Source organism: Mastacembelus armatus, chromosome 7, assembly GCF_900324485.2.
Source record: "Mastacembelus armatus chromosome 7, fMasArm1.2, whole genome shotgun sequence".
Taxonomy (NCBI): Eukaryota; Metazoa; Chordata; class Actinopteri; order Synbranchiformes; family Mastacembelidae; genus Mastacembelus; species Mastacembelus armatus.
The window spans coordinates 14,571,008-14,592,076 of NC_046639.1; the positions used below are offsets into that span (position 1 = coordinate 14,571,008).

The following is a 21,069-nucleotide window of genomic DNA, read 5'->3' on the forward strand; positions in this document are numbered from 1 at the left end:
CGGTGATTGCACTAAGTGACATTGCCTGTCCTTAATTCTGTCTCATGCTACTTTTCAGACTCATAAGTTACGTGTGTGGAAAGAAGTACATGCATTTATTTACATGTGTGTTGGCACCCCTTTTATTTTATTTTTTTAAAAAAGGATCTTCTATGAAAATTTGTATTTTTTTTTTTTTTTTTTTTTTTGCACCCCAGATGACACAAACTGTACATTTCTAATGCTTTTGAGAAATACACAGTGGGTGTGTAACATGAAGCAAAATTGTCAGCTCAGATTTTCTGATATCACAGATCTTTTAACCAGGGCACTTCATGGTAATATATTGAGCAGCTAATGTGCTATGAAGTAGATCAAAAGGTTTCTTAACCAGTGAGATACCTGGAAAAACTGAATAAACTTTCCTACAAGGTCCAATACTGGATAGAACTATTGCGTTTACAGTTAAATCACCAAGTAGCAGCAACAGCTACTTATACAAATACAATAATGTTGTTTACAGCAATAACTTCATAAGACCACATGTCGTTTCTGGGTTAGAAAAACAATTTTCCACATTAACATCCACTTTTATGTCTTATAAATCATTGTTATAGCTATAAAAAAAAATTAAGGTCAGTGAGAGACGGTACCCTTCTGCTTATCTTTCCTATCCAGAGACATATATACTTGTTTCGGTACTTATTTATATTCCTAATTTGTTTCACACAACAAAGGAGGACCAAATGTCCGGTACTTTCTGGAATCCCCAAATTTTTAATATTACAAGAGCATGATGTAAATATTATGTTATTTTGGCAGGAACCTTTCATTGGTTAAAAATGTCATTACAAAATGAAATGTCATACATTTAAGTAATTTTTAAGCTCTTAAGAAAAAAAATATTGGTTTTATAATAATGAATTGCTTTAATTTCAACTATTTCTGCTTCTGTTTGTTCAAAATATGGATCACTCAGATTCACATGTTAAAAAACATGACAGACAAGACACTTCACATCTATAAAAACATACTGCACATATTTCTTTTTTTATGTAGTATTTTGCACGCTTTGTTCATTTGACAGTTTCATAATACATGTATTTAATATTGAACAATCTGGATCTCTATAGTAGATGACAAGTAAAAAATTCTGCCATATTTAAAAATTTCATGTTGATTTACTACCATATATATATATTATATATTTGTACAATCTACAGCTTTTTATTCAAATTGTGATTTTAAGTATTCCACCAGTGTTTATGAGTGTAATTCTGCCATTTTCAGAGCTGGACCAAAAAACACAATTCATAACCACCTTCCTAATACCAGTTATCCTGGATATTACTGATTACTAAATTGAACTTGCTTTATGATGCACACCCTGGATCTAATCCTTGGTTTAAAGTAAACCTGATCACAGCACACTAGACTTGTCATTAGGACCAAGGCCAGTGCAATTTAGCCAGATTTCACAGTTAGCCAGTTATCCTTGAAATATTTTCAGATATGAAAAACACTGTCATGTTGCACCACAGGTATTAGTATTGCACCAGATCCCTTTATGTTTCTTAAAATGAGCCATGTCAGTTAAAAACATACAAGAGCCCACACACACTGTACAAGGACTATATCTGTGTTCACAGTGTGTCTATGTATGGAGGGAGTGTAGAGGAATTCTGCACTGTATATTTTAGACTGAGGAACAATATGGTATCGAGTGAATGTGCCAGACACTCTCTCACCATTTACTTACATCATTGTGGGGCTTGCGGTTTGTACTGCCACTTTTGTTCTTAAGTGCCAATTTTATTCAACATTCATAAATGTTAGCACTGTGGCACCATCCAGGAAAAAATATAAGTGACTCAAACCTAAATGTTAGTTCAGGGTTGATATTCTTGAAAATTCAGTGTGTACTTGCATTTTTGCTGTGTGTGAACTGAGAAGGCTCTCAGACTCTCTGCAGTACTATGCAGAGGTTTTTCGGCACTTTAGATGTTTTAGATATCACAAGACCATCAGGTGTCCAGTTGATCCTAGGTTCATTGTGCAGAAAAACATTTCCATAAAGAACCAACTAGAGTTCATGAAAAACTATTTTCAGAGGCAAGAAGAATCAGGAGTCCTGCAGCAGATGGTCAGACTCCCACACAGCCCTGATCTCTGCAGTGTGGAGTCAGTATGGGATCCATGAAAAGACAGAAACACTGGGATAACCTGAATCTAAATAACTGTAGCAGCTTCTCTCCAAGGTGCCACAAGGTATTAGGAGAAACTGGGTGCAGGTAAACCAAAGAGAACTTCTGCTGGGTTAAAGCCAAAGTGGAGTGCAGTGATTCGATTTAGGTTTTGTTCCCTTTACTGCACTTCGTATGAAGCTGATTGATAAGAAATTGATAAAAATTATTTATGTAATTTATATTAAAAGCACCTCCAGGGTATTTTAGTGCCTAAACCTTTTGCACAGTACTGTGAATATGAAACTAGCCAGCAGACACTGAGCTTAACATAGACAAATGATTTTGCTTTGCATTGCATTTGCATTGATGTTAATGCATCAATAAAGATATAAACAGTGACATTTGTCCTGTGGCCAGAGTAGCACAGTAGTTTTTAGTAAAGTAAATCTCCTCGTATCATAGACATTTGGCCTGAGTCCTGCATTATAAAGTGCAGTTACACTGGAAATACACTGCCACAGGAGAAATGTCTCACTGTTTTGAAGAAATTCATCTTACAACGATCACCACAATGATTACTGTGATTTAAAAAAAAAAAAAGGTCACTTTCCATGAGGATGGGAGGACGTGACAGCAGCTCCCTGTTGCAGTACCTCCTTTAGATGTGCTCTGGGACTGTCTCCAATGCCTCTGCTGGGTCCCTGTCCACATCCACATTCTGAGAAAGAAAAATTAATATGCTGCCAGTGTGTTTATGAATGTGTCAAGAGAAACTAACAGACAGGTTTATTCTTCAAGGCACTTCAATAGCACACTATGGGTGTTGGGTGTAGGCCTACTGGTTGTCTGTCCCTTGATTTTTTAAAATCACATTTTTCTAGCTTATGACATCCTGGCTTTCAAGATGTCATAAGCTAGATCAGGAGTTCAAGTTTACGTTTGTAACATCATGGCTTAGAGTGGCCAGAGTTTCAATTTGTTTTTGTTTTTTTTATTTCTGTGACAGAGCATCCCTAGCTCATAATAAAATTTATACACTGCAAAATCATGTACATTACTGTGATCACCATAAATAAAAAAATCAGTTTGAACCTTTGAACCACGAGACTGATTTATGAATAATAATTTCTTGTATTGTGATTGGTCACGCTGATGGAACATTTCTATCATAACTGCTGATCCTATTAGAAATGTAAATATGAATATTTCTGAGTGAGGAGTTGAAACTTTATAAACTGTAGTTTAAAAGTAAGTTTTGAATATAGGTTACATCTGATCTTAAAGTTGAATTAAAACTAAAAAATGTTTTCCATTTAGTTAACTCAGAAACAAGGAGAAAGCCTCAGAAATTAAAGAAGCTAAAATTTAGCTTAGCTTATTAGTAACCCAGAATTGTGCAATTTTGCAATACAGGAAGATGCATAGGCTATTGGGAACACAAAACACTACGATTTTGAAAAAAAAAAAAAGATATCTTAATTTACCAATGGTTTATCTCTGTGGGTGTTGACAGCTTCAATGTTGAGGAAGACTGACTCCACTTTACAACCTGTGAAAAAAAGCCACAATGAGAGGTTGTGATTATTATGTGACGGAAAGGGGCAAAATTTTAGCATCATAGTGCTATCGACAAATGAAAAAATTGAAGGAAACAATAGCAATCCATCAGGAAACAAAAGGTGCGCTGTCATTGTGCAAATATATGGTAACACAGAGACTGACCATAAGCGACTGGGGTGAGTTTCAGAACAGTGTGGAGAGGACACTTCAGGTAGGGCAGTTCAACTGTCACACAGGGCAAGAAAAAAAGTTACATTTATTAATCATAATATGACGTAGATAAAACTCATAAGTTTTAAAGATTAATTATCACAATTCTTGCTATTAGAGAAAATAACCATGGAGAAGTAAACTGGTTATACCTTTAAAAGCTTTTGGACATTTTGGTTTGTGTGTGGAAGACACAAATTATTCGTATTATTTTTTGGTATCTTGATGAGAGACAACGTGCAACGTGTTAGTCGCTGGTTTCTACTTAAGCTGTAAATGTCGTTTTGTTTTAAAAAAAGGCTCAGTAATTTCCTGCTCATGTATTTTATTACATAAACAGGAGGAAATTGTGCATTTGTTGGGAACTATTTTTAGCTGCAGATTAAATCCACATTTGGTGCTGTAGTGAGTATTTGGGGCAACAAGGTAATGTATGTAGGGATAAGTCTAAATAAACTGCTGTGTGTGTCCATGGTAATAGAGGAAACCTCTAGACAACAACAGACCACTATGGTATTGAGAAAGAAGGAATGTCTTTTTTTCACCAGCACTTTTGTCGAGGAAGTAGGCTAGCAGACACCTCATAACCGCCTGGTGACAGATGACTAGAACATTCTCCTGCCTCTCCAGCTCCATGATGACCGGCTCCAGTCGCTGAACAAGGTCTTCGTATGACTGGTGCACAGACATGGGGTTGACAAAAGTTATATTTTGCTGTGGTTCAGTCTCACACAAACAAGCTGCTAATGAATTCATAATAAAAACAATCATTAAGCTGTTATTTATTAATGCTAACATTAGCACAATGACAGTGTTAACATGTTGAGGTTAGACAAGGGTTATAATGGCCACGATCACAATCTTAGTTAACTGTATCTACTATTAACCAAAAATGCCAATTTGCTGCAAAATCTGAAAATATATATTTCTTTTTACTGTTTATCACAAACTACACTGCAATGTTGAGTTGCAATGGCTGAGTTAAATGGAAAATTTGTAGTCTTCAGTTTCTCTAGTCCACTCTCTTATTTTGTTGTCAAAACTTATTTTCTAGTAGCCACGGTTTACAGAAAATTCTTGTCAGATTTGTTTGAATCACATCACCCCTATTGATGAAACACGGGAGGGTCATAGGTTTTTGGAGTAGCGGGTTAAGCAGTGCTTTCTCCATAATCTATCGTTCTATGGTGATGTCATGAAAATATTGCAGGATTAGTAACTCAGTAACTAGTAACAGGATTAATATTTGGTCAAAATTGAGTTAAGACCACAATATGAATTTCTGTTTCACTGTATCGAATTATACCACTAAAAAGTGTAGTTTTTGAAAAAACAAAAAAAAAAACAAACAGTGATTGTGGTCAATCTAGATATAGAGTATAATCTAGATCTTGTGAAAACAAATTTTTTCCTGCCCGTTTCCCATAATTGAAATATCAGTGTTGATGTTCCATCATCTTAGTAACTGGGCTTGTTATGCAACATAAATAAGATGACAGCTAAATGGAAAAAGGAAAAAAAAAACAACAAAAAAAAAAAACAACAACACCATTTTAAATATAAGTAGCTTAACTTAGAAGAGGTGTAAGGTTCCTTTCTGAACCTAAAGGAATTTCTTTGATTTCGCTGTTGCAACACTGTCTTTAAAGGACATATTTAAATTAAATTATTGATTAAGTGTTTAAACTAGCAAATTAAATCAAATGATGTAGAGGGCTGGATGAATATATTTGGTTTGTAGACACTGTATTTTCCTACAATGTTTAATTTTAGTGTGCACAATCTCTTTTTAGGTCTAGTCTACGCGGAGACCTGAGATGTTTTTGGTTCTTAGGTTAGATCAACAGGTTAAATTAAGGTTTGTCTTACATGAATGGATGGTTTTTTTTCATAACAATACAACGTAAAGTTTGGATGCTGTAGTGGTAACTATGTTTAACTATCACTATACCTTAGCAGTTCTATCATTTAATTGCGATTGCATTTTCATTTTCATCAGCAATAACAAGTTAAACAAAGACTGTATCAATCCAGAGGCTTGTCAGTGCAGCCATTTCCACATCTAGTTGTTGTTAGTGCACATTTTCCATTCTGTCACAGTGTGTGACAACATCTGGTTTTGCATGACTACCAATGAAGTCTCAGCCCTCTGCTGACACTCACCTCTCCTTTGGGGTAGCGATAGCGATACTTGTCTTGGTCCCTGAGTGCAAACTCCTCTGGGTAATTCTCCTGAATCTCCTCATATGTCATCTCTTCACAAACTCCCTAAGACAGCAAGATTAAGATTAATTCAGTATCGCAATAGTACATTGCAAAAATGAACTTAACTTATTCAGCATACTTAAGGTTCCAAAACAAAACAAATATAGGCTAACAATGCAGCCCACAGTCTAGCCCACTGTATCCATGGAAATATTATACTTTCCTATAAAACCTTCTTATAAAAGTTCATTTTATTATTTGTACATGATCATTTGATGATCATAATCATAAAGATATCATAATTACAAGGTCTTTGTTTGCAATTATTCATAAATGCTTCTGTATTTTCACTCCCCCACATGCACAAAGCAGAAATCATAGCATATAAATACTTATGAAACTATACAAATATTAACAGTAGATCACATTGTACAGACACTGCTTTTACATGTCCACCACAGAGTATGAAAATGCTGTGATTGCACACACACATATATTCCCACACTCACGGCATCTATCTCGTTGAGGGCCTTCCACTGTTCATACTGGACCCCCAGTGCCTCTGCAGTCTGGATGGTCCTCTTCATGTGGCTTGTCCACACCTTCAGATCAGTGATAGACTGCCCACGCATGTACGAACCCAAAGCACTGGCAAACTGACAGACATATAGATAAAACATAAGAACAGAAACAGGATCTAATGATATACACACATGGGCAAAATTGTTGGTACCCTTCGATTAAAGAAAGAAAAACCCACAATGGTCACTGAATTAATTTGAAACTGAAAAAAGGAATAATAAATAAAAATTCAACTGGGGCATTCAAAAGCACAAACTAATAAAACTGGCCTGGACAAAAATGATGGTACCCTTAATATTTTGTGGCACAACCTTTTGAGGCAATCACTGTAATCAAGCGATTTATGTAACTCTAAATGAGACTTCACACCTGTTAACAGGTATTTTGGCACACTCCTCATGAGCAAACTGCTCCAGCTGTCTCGGATTTGAAGGGTGACTTCTCCAGACTGCATGTTTCAGCTCTTTGCACAGATGTTCAATAGGATTTAGATCAGGGCTCATACAAGGCCATTTTAGAATACTCCAGTGTTTTGTTCTTAAGACATTTTTGGGTGGTTTTAGCTGTGTGTTTTGGGTCATTTCCTGTCAGAGGACCCATGACCTGAGAACAAGCTTTCTGATACTGGGCAGCACAGAATGCCTTGAAGGTTTTCAGATCTCTTTGTACCCTGCACCAATTCAAGATGCCCCGTGCCAGATGCAGCAAAGCAGGCAAGCATAACCAAGCCTCCTCTATGTTTCACAGTAGGTACAGTGTTCTTTTCTTTGTATACTTCATTTTTGCATCTGTGAACATTGAGCTAATGTGACTTGCCAAAAACCTTCAGTTTTGTCTCATGTGTCCAAAGGACATTGTCCTAGAAGCTTTGTGGCTTGTCAATATGCATTTTAGCAAATTCCAGTTTTGCTTTTTTATGGAGTAAAGTCGGTAAACTTTGGTTTAAACAGCAACGAATGGTGCGATCTGACACTGATGTACCTTGAACATGGAGTTTACCTCTAATCTCATTGGAAGTTGTTCTGGGCTCTTTGGTTACCATTCGTATTATCTGTCTCTTCAATTTGCCATCAGTTGTCCTCTTGCGGCCAAGGAGGTTGCCTACAGTTGCATGGACCTGAAACTTCTGAATAATATGTGCAACTGTAGTCACAGGAACATCAAGCTGCTTGGACATGGTCTTAACATAATTTTTTTATTAATCTCCTGACACAATAGCTTTCTGTTGTCTATGTTCAGTGTGGTACACACCCTGATACCAAACAGTACCATCATTTTTCTGTAGAGGCCAGTTTCATTAGTTTGTTTTTTTTTAATTCTTCTGTTGAACCACAATTCACAAGCAATGTTTGATTTTCATTAGTTCATTTTCAGTAAATTTTAATTTACTATTACTTTTGTCAGTTTCAATTTATTTCAGTGACCATTGTGGGTTTTTCCATCTTTAATGAATGTGTTAGCAGTTGAGAGAAAAACTATTGAGATTCCTGACCTTTGCCCCACGAAATGAAAGCCCAGAGTCTCCACCAATTCGACCCACAAGGTTGAGTTCACTCTCTCCATGCCGACACAGGTAGATGGATCTTGGGGTGACGTGGATGTTCATGAGGTAGTAGACAATCCTGCTCTGAATGTGGTCCTGGACATGGTTCACCAGGTACCGGCTACCAACGTTGAAGATCTTGATGTAAGACAGGTTCCTGCATAAGAGATAGAAAATTGTCATTTTATAAAAAACTTTTATTCATCTTATTAATTCCTACTGAAAATGCTTTTAAAAAATCTTTAATCTTTAAAAATCTTCAAAAAAAAAAACTGTATACATTTAATTATTTAAAAGAATTTTCCTAAAACAGCTGGGTATATATTGAAGTCTTTTTTCCTAGTTCCCATATTTCCTGAAGGCAACAGGAAAAGTGGTTTGGTCTGTCATGCTACTGTAAGGTAAAAATTTTAATCTAGACTATGCCTCTGCACCTCCAGTAAAAAGTCCAGTGCTCAGAAAAGAATAGAAAAACTAAAAGGAGAAAATGACAGCAGAGGTGCTAGGAACTATTCCAAAAATATTCAAGTGGAAGATGAAGATTAAACCCCATTATCCATTTAGCTAACATTAGCTTAAACTGTTATTCTCACGTCCTCTGACAGAACCAGCTGAGTCTGGATGGTTTGCTACAAGAACAGTTTGGTGCTTGACATTTGAAGTTCAACACAAAACATGTTGTATAAACAGTATAACTGATGAAATTATTTGGACATGTTTCAATTTCTGGTCTGGTAAAGAAAAATTGGTATTAGTTTAATGAGTTTCATTAATTCATTCATCGTATGCACTGGTATGAGGTGGGAATCTAAGGGGAGTTCAAAGTGGGTATACATAGGAATGCTGAGCTGGTTCTGACATTGCAGATGATGTTACCCGTCCTTGTTGTCGTCCAGTGGGACGTAGGTCAACTTGTAACAGTCGATCCTCTTGAGGAAGTCAGCCACAGCCTCCTCTTTGTCACAGTTTGTGTAGTCTGGACTGGTAAGTTTCACTTGCTGTTTGAGAAACAAAACGGCAGGTTTAAAGAGAGAATACTGAAGGACACACTATCTTAAATCCTCATATTTTCACATTCTGTGTGTTCCATGTTGGATCCAGCAAACGCTCTTCGAAGTCACTGAATTCATTCTTAACAAAAAGTGGTGACTGCAACACATTATTTTATGACTCCACTTGCTTGATTTTCATATTTCAGTCTGCAAACTCAAATAAATATCTTTTTAACACAAATTTTGAACATATGCAGAATTAAATAAAATATTCTGTTGTCCAATTTTAATTTTAATTTTATGCTACTTACAAAACATATAGATCATTACATTAATTATTGTATTGTTCTTGTCCATCAAAGATTAAAAGTGAAAAAGGTATGTGAACTGCTTGTCTAATGACATCAACAAAAGCTACCTGGAGTCCAATGAGTGAAACCAAATCAGAGGTGTGAGCTAGAGCTACTAAGACTTATGCAAAACATTAAAACATTTTCAGCTGGTTATTCACAAGAAAACGTACAATTAAGATTTGTTGATTTGTTTAAAGCTGGAAAGTCCTACAAAGATTACCCTAAATCTACTACAGAATGATTTCATATTGAGAAAAAAATGCTCAGAAAACATTGGCACTGAAGAATTTGTACTGAAAAAAAAACCTTTGACATTAGAAAACATATTTACACTAAAGAAAATTACAATCATACAATGCCAATGTTTCATTTCCCAGTTCTGACTCCATAAGTTAGAGCCCAGATGTTAACCGAATAGAGATGCTGTGGAATGAGCTCACAGAGCCATTCGAATAGCTATGCAAATAAGAATGGTCCTAAATTCCTCCTGGACATGTTTGATCTGCAGCTACAGAAGTACTTGTTTGATGTTATTACAGACAAACAAGGTTTACTTACTTCTCCCACCTGTGCTGTAATTCTTTAATGGACATGTTAAAAAAAAGACATAAATTATTACTGTGTTATTTAATTCAATTTATTTATATAGCGCCAAATCACAATACATTCATCTCCAAAAAACAAACAAACAAAAAAACAAAAACAGAAACCCAGCAAATCCCTTCTGAGTAAGCACTTAATGACAGTGGAGAGGAAAAACTCCCTTAGCTTGCACACCTAAGCTTATGCACATGATATTTGTGTATCTATACTGTATGTGACTCAGATAAAGATCAGATCACAGTTTATGACAAATGACTGCAAATACCCAGGTCACTCGCTGACTTTTTTTTTTACCATTGATCATGTTAGTAACTGTCAACAGCCACAGTTTCTCTTCAATGGTTAGTGGGAAAAAGTTGGCTACATGTGACACTGCACTTGCATCATATTTACTGACTCACTGCATTCCTTAAGCCCTTACACTGATATCTTACATGGAAGGGAAAAACCTTCCCTTGTTATCAACAATGTCATCCTCAACAGGACACTATCTTTACAACTCACTCACAAATTCATTCATAAGCTTCAGCTGCCTGCATCTTCACCAGAACCGCCTCCACTCTCCACATCCAGTTCTAAACCCAGTTCTTAGTCTAGCCCTAATTTAAACCTAATTCTAACTTTAATCCTTAAACCTATTGTTAAGCCCCAAACAGGAGATTTAAAAAAATTAGGAACGGCCAAATGTCCTGTGATAGAATTATGCTGGTCCTCTCAAAGATAGTAATACAAGTACACATGCGCATGTACACACACACCACACACACAGACACACACATACAGAGATGCCGCTCATGCAACCTGGTTGGAATGTTGTCATACTATTCAATTGCCTGTTTGGGCTTCCCTTCAGACTGTAGTTACAGATCAGTAGGTCCCTACTCACCTACTGGAACATACTGGAAGGTTCAGTAGGTTGTTTTTATCCTACAGCTGTACATTACATACATTGTGTAAGTAACATCCTTAAGTTTAAGCACGACTTGGTTATATTTAGGCATTAAAACATTGGTTAGGTCTGGCAAATAAAACGTCTCAGTGAGGTTTCGTAAATTGAAATGTCTTGGTTAGGTTCAGGTATTAAAATGTCTGGGTTATGTTTAGGCATTAAAATGTCTTTGTTACGGTTAGGAAATAAAATGTCTCAGTGTTAGGAAATAAAATGTCTCGGTTAGGTTTAGGAAATAAAACATCTTGGGAAGAGTTAGGAAATAAAACGTCTCGGTGAGGTTTAGGCATTAAAACGGAAAAAGCGTAAAAACGTTCATTTATGTCACTTGTTAATACTCATCGCCGCTGACTCTCATTGCCTCATGTACGTGTATTTATATAAGTCAGTAGGACCTAAAGGACTGATGTACGCTGAGTCAAATCGGCTGCATAAAAGGTGCTGGTGTGAAAACTGGACAAATTTTAGTCAAGAGCTGCTCTGAGTCACAGATGCCAACTTTTTCACCCATTATGATAAAGGATAAATAAGGGAGTGCACAGGGCACAATGCACTCTTTGCATATTTGATATTTATTGTTAAACTGACTATTAGTTCCAATTTTAATATTATAGAACTCAAATGCAAAGGAATGAGTATAATATGGGTAAACTGTATTAGGTTACTTCCCCTTTAGCAAAAATCATCTTTACAATAACGTTTCCCCTCAACTGCTACTAATGTTCACATCACAATTAGTTAAAATGACGTGAGCTGAAATAAAGTGAAAACAACAGAAAAGAAAAAAGAACATAAAACCTTAAAACCAGCAGGAAGGTTGTTTTTCATGTATGCAAAATATCTCATCTTGGAACCAATGTCACACCAGTTCTGGCAGGGCTGCTGTTCTACTAGTAACAACAAAAGAAACGCACTGAGTCCTGGCTCAAACAGCTCTTGGCTCAAAGATTGCACACACACAGACTTACCTTAATATTCTCAGCAATGATTTCTGGATCATCACATATTGACTCCACAAAGAAAACCTGAACAAGTGGAAATAATGGAGCGACATTACAGCAAAATTAGGATGTCATTTAATTTAATTTTAGGTTTCCATTTGTAATAGAGCAAAACAAAACAAAACAAAAAAAACAAACAAACCTTATAACCATTTTCCTTGGCAAATCCGAGGATAAGCTCCCTGCGCTCTGGCATGGTGTTGGTGGCATCAAAAACCTTAAAGTGAAAAATAAAAATAGTGATTCTTCATTTTTTTAATGTTTAAAAACACCCTTTCACATTGTCCTCACATTGTAATTTCATACATTTTTATTATAAAAATATGCATTACAGCTTTGATGTTAGATTCCACTCACCACGACCTGTCCCTGATCTCTGGTGAAGTAGTCACAAACATCTTTCAGGGCAGCAAGGGCACATGCCCTGTATAGAAACAGAAAAAACATTTCAAAAACACAATTTGATTTGGACCTCCACCAAACACATACAGACAATTTTACTGTAGTTTTATTCATAATTAACTGGGTTACAGTCCAAGGAAATCAGACACACACTGTTTGCAGTGCTCTCACTGTGAAATTGAAGGCTCATACTTGCGTATGTTCATAGCTTCTATGTTGTCGGGTCTGAAGAACTCATAGCTGTTGTATGAACGTGTGGCATCTCTCCTGTACTGCCCAACATTGAACACTGTCAAAACAGAGAGAAATTATGTGGCCGATGCCACTGCTCTAATCATAGTTAATATGTTGCCACAGAATTGTCACAGAACTATATTCTTGGCCACTGCCACCAACCCTCTTTCTTCTTTTCATTTTTACACAATTGCAAATTTTATTTTTGTGCATGTGAATTAACTATTTGTATGATTTTATGAAATTTCCATTGATGGACAAAAGACTTTGAATTGAATTTAAAAGATGGTCAAAGTCAAGAGCTAAATTCAGATCCATGAGAAGTAAACACTGACGTAAATCCACCACAGAATGACTTCACACAAAGAAGTCAGACCATTGACTTCAACCCCAAAGAGATCCTGTGGAATGACTTCAAGAGAGCCTTTTCACACCAGACATCCTAAGAATATAATTCCTCATGAACATTGTATAGGTCTGATCCACAGCTATTTCAAGTGCTTGTTTGAGGTTATTGTCAATGTCTAATATTTGTGTTTAATAAAGAAATGAAAAATAATTATCAGCTTAAGCTCATAGTGATTGTCAATATTTGTGCCTCAGGTGAAGAGCAGATAATGTTTTATGACAAATGACTGCAGAAAACCAGGTTGTACCAGACTTAAGCCAATAAATATTTCAAGAGAAATGTAGCCTGTGGAAACAAAATATACCACTAATGTGTTTGGTAAATCACAATCACAGGGATTTCTCACTGTTTGAGAAATGTTGAATAAGAAACAAAATGTTGTGGAGAATATGTTGTTGAATGTTGTTTTGAAAACTTTATTATTCAACTTACAGTATCTCTTCCCACTGGATATTTCCATGTAGCCAATGAGAAATCAGCTGATCATCGTTTTAGCTGTCAATACAGACATGCGCCATAAAAGGACACACTTATATTGGATGAGTGTGGTATAGTGTCCATTTGTGACAGCTGGACTTGTCTCCTACTTAAATTTTAAATCAGCACACAAAACGGCACATGATGTGTACAGTGATACAGTGATATATATATATATATATATATATATATATGTATATATATATATATAGTGCTAGGAACAGCTAAGATACTGCGAAGAACCCTCAAACTCCCAGGCCTCTGGTAGAGGACCCGAGATTGAGGAAGACACACACCACCCATAGGGGTGAGATGGGAAATTTTTTTTTTTTTTTTTATATATATATATGGTATTGGTATATACATATATATATATATATATTTGTGTTTTAACAATAAAAAGGGGTTGTAGTGTTTCTGGTGACACTTAAAAACTGTGAAGTAGTTTCTCATAACATCTCCACCACCTGCTGTGGCTTGAGTATTAACATCATACATGCCCAGTGCTCAGGTAATAAAGACGTATAAGGTAAAACAAACACACAATGGGAGAAATTTACAGACAACAGATGGATAACCAATGTTGAGTATAATCATATGGTCTGAGGCCCTGTGCATGAGTCCCAATGAAATCTGAGTTTCACTGTAATTATGTACTGTAATAAAAATACCTTTAGTTGTAACTCCAATCCAGTTTAGGTACCTGGTGAGCTTTTTAGAAATGTAAGTTTTCCCTCGTGCTGGGAGTCCCACCATCACGATCATGGTTGGGGAGTTCGTGAACTGGGGCACAGATGCTGTAATGCACAAAAACACAGATGGAAACAAAGTGTTACATTTCCTGAGCTGCACTTGAAGACCTACTGATATCCACTGAAATTCCAGGTCTGTGGAGAAATACAAAATGGCAGTGCCTTGTTGAAAACCATACATGAGAAGATTTACTTCCTGCATAAAAGTTTTATTAGAAATCTTATTTTGGAGTCTTATTAGCTTATCTCACAATATAGCTACTTTAGATTGTATAGCTTTGGCCTCCAGCACTACTGTTAAAAACCTTGAAGTTACTTTTAACCAAGACATGTCCTTTAATGCACACATAAAACAAATCTCCTTCACTTGCGCAATATTGCCAAAATTAGGAACATCCTGTCTCAAAATAATGCAGTCTACAGTCTAATTTGACATTTTTTATTTCCTCATATTCAACAGAAAAAAACATCAATAATGATAAATTAGTTATTTTATCCACTGTACATTAATGCTTTGCACAACTTTTCACCAGCTTTGTCCCAATGTGGATTCACACTGTATTTCAAACATATCACTGGTCACTGAAAATTCTGGTGAATCTGTCTTTTTTTCTGTCATGTAAAGCCCCATTCAGACAGGATTTATCAGAGAAAGTTAAAAATCACCTGTGCTGTTCAGTGACTTTATTCTTGACTGGATAGTGTATGTGGGTTATTTTTCACTTACAGTGGGTATGGAAAGTATTCAGACCCCTTTAAATTTTTCACTCTTTGTGTCATTGCAGCCATTTGCCAAAATCAAAAAAGTTCATTTTATTTCTCATTAATGTACACTCAGCACCCCATCTTGACAGAAAAAAACAAATGTAGAAATTTTTGCAAATTTATTAAAAAAGAAAAACTGAAATATCACATGGTCATAAGTATTCAGGCCCCGTGTTCAGTATTGAGTAGAAGCACCCTTTTGAGCTAGTACAGCCATGAATCTTCTTGGGAATGATGCAACAAGTTTTTCACACCTGGATTTGGGGATCCTCTGCCATTCTTCCTTGCAGATCCTCTCCAGTTCTGTCAAGTTGGATGGTGAACGTTGGCGGACAGCCATTTTCAGGTCTCTCCAGAGGTGCTCAATTGGGTTTAGGTCAGGGCTCTGGCTGGACCAGTCAAGAACGGTCACTCCTTTGTTATTTTAGCTGTGTGCTTAGGGTCATTGTCCTGTTGAAAGGTGAACCTTCGGCCCAGTCTGAGGTCCTGAGCACTCTGGAAGAGGTTTTCTTCCAGGATATCTCTGTACTTGGCTGCATTCATCTTTCCTTCAATTGCAACCAGTCGTCCTGTCCCTGCAGCTGAAAAACACCCCCACAACATGATGCTCCCACCACCATGTTTCACTTTAGGGATTGTATTGGGCAGGTGATGAGCAGTGCCTGGTTTTCTCCACACATACCGCTTACAATTAACGCCAAAAAGTTCAATCTTGGTCTCATCAGACCAGAAAATCTTATTTCTCATAGTCTGGGAGTCCTTCATGTGTTTTTTGGCAAACTCTATGCAGGCTTTCATGTGTCTTGCACTGAGGAGAGGCTTCCGTCGGGCCACTCTGCCATAAAGCCCCGACTGGTGGAGGGCTGCAGTGATAGTTGACTTTGTGGAACTTTCTCCCATCTCCCTACTGCATCTCTGGAGCTCAGCCACAGTGATCTTTGGGTTCTTCTTTACCTCTCTCACCAAGGCTCTTCTCCCACGATTGCTCAGTTTGGCTGGACGAGTAGGAAGAGTTCTGGTCGTCCCAAACTTTTTCCATTTGAGGATTATGGAGGCCACTGTGCTCTTAGGAACCTTGAGTGCTGCAGAAATTCTTTTGTAACCTTGGCCAGATCTGTGCCTTGCCACAATTCTCTCTCTGAGCTCCCTGGGCAGTTCCTTCGACCTTATGATTCTCATTTGCTCTGACATGCACTGTGAGCTGTAAGGTCTTATATAGACAGGTGTGTGCCTTTCCTAATCAAGTCCAATCTGTTTAATTAAACACAGCTGGACTCCAATGAAGGAGCAGAACCATCTCAAGGAGGATCAGAAGAAATGGACAGCATGTGAGTTAAATATGAGTGTCACTGCAAAGGGTCTGAATACTTATGACCATGTGATATTTCAGTTTTTCTTTTTTAATAAATTTGCAAAAATTTCTACATTTCTGGTTTTTTCTGTCAAATGGGGTGCTGAGTGTACATTAATGAGAAATAAAATGAACTTTTTTGATTTTGGCAAATGGCTGCAATGACACAAAGAGTGAAAAATTTAAAGGGGTCTGAATACTTTCCGTACCCACTGTATATTGAAAGTGTTGCTTTTCTTTCAACTATTTTACTCATTTCCTTTTTATTTAATCAGCTGAGTGTGAAATTTGACTACAATGACAGAAAAAACTCATCAAATATTCTGTGGTCAAAAAGACACTGATATTCTCTTTTGAGCACTGTGTATTTGTTCTAGCTGGAAGTCCTAGTTAATACAGTTGCATAATCGAGCAGCAGATTATCAAAACTGGCCTTGAGTAATTTGAAGGTTCAAGAGAAGAGTGTACATTCACATGGCCCCATGGGAACCTTTGGGGTGAATAGCCTGCTGGTCTCTCATAGAGAGGGATGATGTGCTCCACATTTAATAAGTGGGCTAATCCTCCAAACCCAAAAACACACTCTTTAATAAGCAAAACTGCACCGGTCTCACACCTCCTTTAGTGTATCAGTATCAACCTGTCAAACTAAAGTGAGGGAACACCAAGGAAACAATGTAGTATCAATGTTTTTGGAAATATTTATCGTGTAGTGTGTGTACTCACAGCCTCTGCGTTGGCTCAGCCTGCTTTTCATCCATGGACCCCAGGTCTTCTCCAGAGGATTTTGAGTGAGGGTTCCTTGTGTGTCTGTCATGACCTCACGAGTCAAGTGTGTCTGTGTATAGACTTGTGTACTGTGTTTAACAGGAGGACAAAATAATAAGAACCTATCCGGGTGAGCCTGAATATTTTGAACTTTCTCATACAGCTTGGAGTGGGAGGTGTGTTTGTCAGTTGGCAAACCTGTCTGGTATGTTGCAAAGGATACAGACTCTCTGACTGATCAGATGACTTGTCACTCACATCAACTAGCCCCAGTTAAGCCAACCATGCCGAGCAGCTCTACGGTGGTTTCATCTTAAACCAGCCCAGTTGTGTGTATGTGTGAGAGAGAGAGCAAAAGAGTGTGTTCATGGTGGGTTTTGCATGGCATGTCTGGTCTCCAGGGGCACTAAAATTTATGCGAGGACACACATCTGTTAAAATCATTCACCTATCACCCAGTGGTGCAAAATAACAAAGTTCCTACAGTGCTGCACCACTACAATTCCTGAATTATAAATATACCACAATTTAGGGCTGCAGGTGTTATAATCAAAATGCACTGTAATGAGTAGGTCTACTTATACTTGAAAATACTGTATTTTAACCTCCACTATGTTTATCTTATAGTCACTGTTACAAAATACTTTACTGAAATACTAAAACCACTCTATCCCGAGGGACATACTTTAGTATAATAAGATTGTTTACAATATTTTATATTCTACACTTTTGTACTGACTCTTCACACTATCCTATGCTGCCTTTTGCACTGTTTTGTTATTCAAACATGCCATCGTCTTCTCAAAATTTATCACAAATTACCAAAGTGTAGGAAGCTTTTCACAAATTCACTCAATTTCCCAATGGACTCCACCCACAGATCCACATTACAGGTTCCGAGGAATAACAGAACAACAGGATATGATGTGAGCTTGCTCAGCATAGAGGGATGTGTTTTCTATCAGCTGCAGTATATATAAAAATATATAATAATTATATATATATATAATAGAGAGGAAGGGGTCTGTGTGACAAGTAGCCTCTCTGTTGTTTTATCCTTAATCATGTTCAGGATATGAGAAAACATAACTATTCATATCCCTGTATGATTCAAACACACAGGTTACTAGCAGCGTCTTTGATGCCTCTACATTAAGCCAGTCTTTATCATTTTTGTATTTAGGAGCAACAGTTAGGAATATAATACTTCCGCCTACCATTTAGTAGTAGTGGGTACAGCACTGCACGGCAGAGCAACACGTGTGTCTTGGAGCATGTAGCTAACCCCCCTCTCCTCCATCCAATATCTCTCCTCCCCAGCTCTCTGTCGCTCCAGGGAGGAGATAAGCGGTACGTTTCATAGGCTGCCACGAAAATGCCACTACAATACAAAAATATGCAGAACTGCGCGTGCAGGCCGTCGGCCAAAGCACATGAGCAAATAATGAATCGTATTTTGTTTGGACGACCCGCCATATTCCCAACATTGGATGAAATGCAAGTTGTAGCTAGTAATAGTCCCTCCTCAGATGCCCGTTTTCATTCCAATTTGTCTTTCATGCACTGTTTGTAAACTGTATTTAATGTCATTTTATTGTTTTATTGCCTTCTTCATTATCCCGATGTGTGTTATCCCCTTTGATGTGTGGTTCAGTATTTAGGCATTTGCATACAATGCAATATTTGTGAAAAGAGAAGCAAGTTTTTCTGGCTCGACTTGTCGACGAGTAGCAATGTGGGCAGAAGCTGCGCTTTTCCAAACGGCATTTGTCCAACAGTGTAACCTGCCGCCTGAACGTCTTCTGTGGACGTGCTCCGACGTGGAAATATGTCGTGACCATCACCCCCGGACATCACCGGTTCACCCACCCGCCCATTAACATAACCCTATCAGCTCCACGCCCCGAGACACAAGAAACGTTTTGTTTAACGATATAACGTCACAGTTTTGTCTGGGTGACACTCCCGACGCTTCCGTATGTTTCACAGTAACACTAAATTATTTTATTATTTGAAAAAATAACCCTTTAAATCTATCTTTTCATATCAGTGACTACATATGTAGTAACAGTCTCTTAACAAAAACACAAGATAGTGTCTGTCCGGACATTTATTCCACATGGCGAGGACAAATCATTTAGACTATGCGGCCTTTCAAAACCAATTACACCACCGTAGTTGTTTAGATGAAAACATTAAAATGAATCTAGAATGGAATATTGGTGAATTTCTGATTATACTGAAATTAGGTCCAGCTGGACTATTGGTCTCAAAAGGACAACACCATGTGGCCGCCTGTTTACAACCCTTTCACAACCGAATCCGGATCATGTGACAGTCATTTGAGAAGGAACAGATAAAGTGCATATCTACAACCAAGATGTGTGTACCCCCGTTAAACAGTCGCTCTATTGCCGTGAGAACATGACCACTCGAGCCGCTGTTTTCATTGACGTGTTTGATTATGCCCACGCCGCACGCGTAGCCTGTGTAGCGTTGCAGCCAATTATATAACTAGTTCCTGCATGATCTGACAGTCTGGGCATGAGCGATGTGTGTGTGTGTGTGTGTGTGTGTGTGTGTGTGCTGCCGTTAACTGTTACTCACCGTGCGGCCGCTGGAACCGTAGCGTACTTCCCGCGCCCCCCTGCGGTTCGCCCCCGTCTTGCGTAATCCCTGCACCGTTCATCCTCTAATTTTATTCCTGGCGGACTATGTGTGTGTTATGACTGTTTGCATGTATGCACAAACTGCCAGTCCCTGCTTCTGATCCTATTATGTATGACGCTCGGTTGATACAGGCAAGTTGCAGCTTGCCAAAGGGTCCTAAAATGCTGGCCCTCCTCCTCAGAGCGTGGCCCTCTCCGGATTTAGTATTTCGTTGGCTGGCCAGTCGCGCATTCACACTGCGTCAGGGGAAACTAGTCCTCCAGGTTTAACCTCCTCTTACCGTCTCTCACCTCTTCACAATACGTCAGTAAACAGCAAATACGCCTCTGTACAAATGCATGTTCCCATCATCCGCCACGCCTCTCCTCTGTCCCCTGGAGAGTCTGAAGATCGTTGATGCTTGAGATCTCACTCACTCACTCTTTCTCTCTCTCTCTCACTGTGTGTGTCTGCAATTGTAGTAGAAGTAAAAGGGTCAGTCACAGACTTTTGACTCGGACTGACCCAACAAAACCCCTAAAATAGCCTTTGTCAAGAATCTTGATGATTTGGTGAACAACACGTGAAGCACACACACCATCACTAGTAAGATGTATCAGGAGCACCAGTTCATATTACAAACTACCATGATCAAACAGCTGGAGTTGCAACTGTGAGCACACCAACATATCAATAAAAATTGAACATTCATTTTTTGAGAATTGTTTGTCCAAAGTGTAACTATCTTTTACTGCTATTACTTTGTATTGTATTGACTTGTATTTCAATTTTTCACTGTCTACTCTGTAACTACAAATTTTTAACAGTGACTGCTCTGAGGAATTTAAAATAAACATATTTTGTTTCTCTTTATTCACCATTTCCATATATGTTATTTCATAGTTTCGGGTCAGGAATTTAATAAGTACCTTATCCATGCAATACAACTATGGAATATTATCATATTATCTAGTAACAAATGCATTATTTCTCAAAGTACTGTTATAAATTATTCACTTCTTACAGCATTAGCCCGAATGTCTTCAGTCCTAAGGTCTAAAAGGCACATCAGTCATCACAAAAATACACGTACACAAAA

The 21,069-nt window shown here is 37.7% G+C and overlaps 1 protein-coding gene across 6 annotated transcripts; it reads right to left on the reverse strand.

The window, feature by feature from the left end:
* Window positions 1-198: 198 nt before the first annotated feature.
* LOC113146301 (6-phosphofructo-2-kinase/fructose-2,6-bisphosphatase) lies at window positions 199-20,355 on the reverse strand. Of its 6 annotated transcripts, XM_026333712.2 has the most exons (16): window positions 18,539-18,560; window positions 17,545-17,727; window positions 17,280-17,363; window positions 14,357-14,482; window positions 12,758-12,854; window positions 12,521-12,587; window positions 12,306-12,380; window positions 12,131-12,187; window positions 9,142-9,263; window positions 8,215-8,422; window positions 6,650-6,796; window positions 6,099-6,203; window positions 4,481-4,610; window positions 3,888-3,950; window positions 3,650-3,714; window positions 199-2,883 (listed from the first exon to the last, which is right to left on the reverse strand). In XM_026333712.2, the coding sequence occupies exons 3-16, from the start codon at window positions 17,308-17,310 to the stop codon at window positions 2,824-2,826; spliced, it is 1,353 nt and encodes a 450-aa protein (XP_026189497.1). In that variant the 5' UTR covers window positions 17,311-17,363; window positions 17,545-17,727; window positions 18,539-18,560; the 3' UTR covers window positions 199-2,823. The 6 variants fall into 6 exon arrangements, 5 of the variants coding, with proteins under 5 accessions (XP_026189497.1, XP_026189494.1, XP_026189496.1 ...); XM_026333709.1 differs by lacking the exons at window positions 17,545-17,727; window positions 18,539-18,560 and adding an exon at window positions 19,929-20,355 and having other exon boundaries at window positions 17,280-17,410; XM_026333711.2 differs by lacking the exon at window positions 18,539-18,560 and having other exon boundaries at window positions 17,545-18,220.
* Window positions 20,356-21,069: the final 714 nt, after the last annotated feature.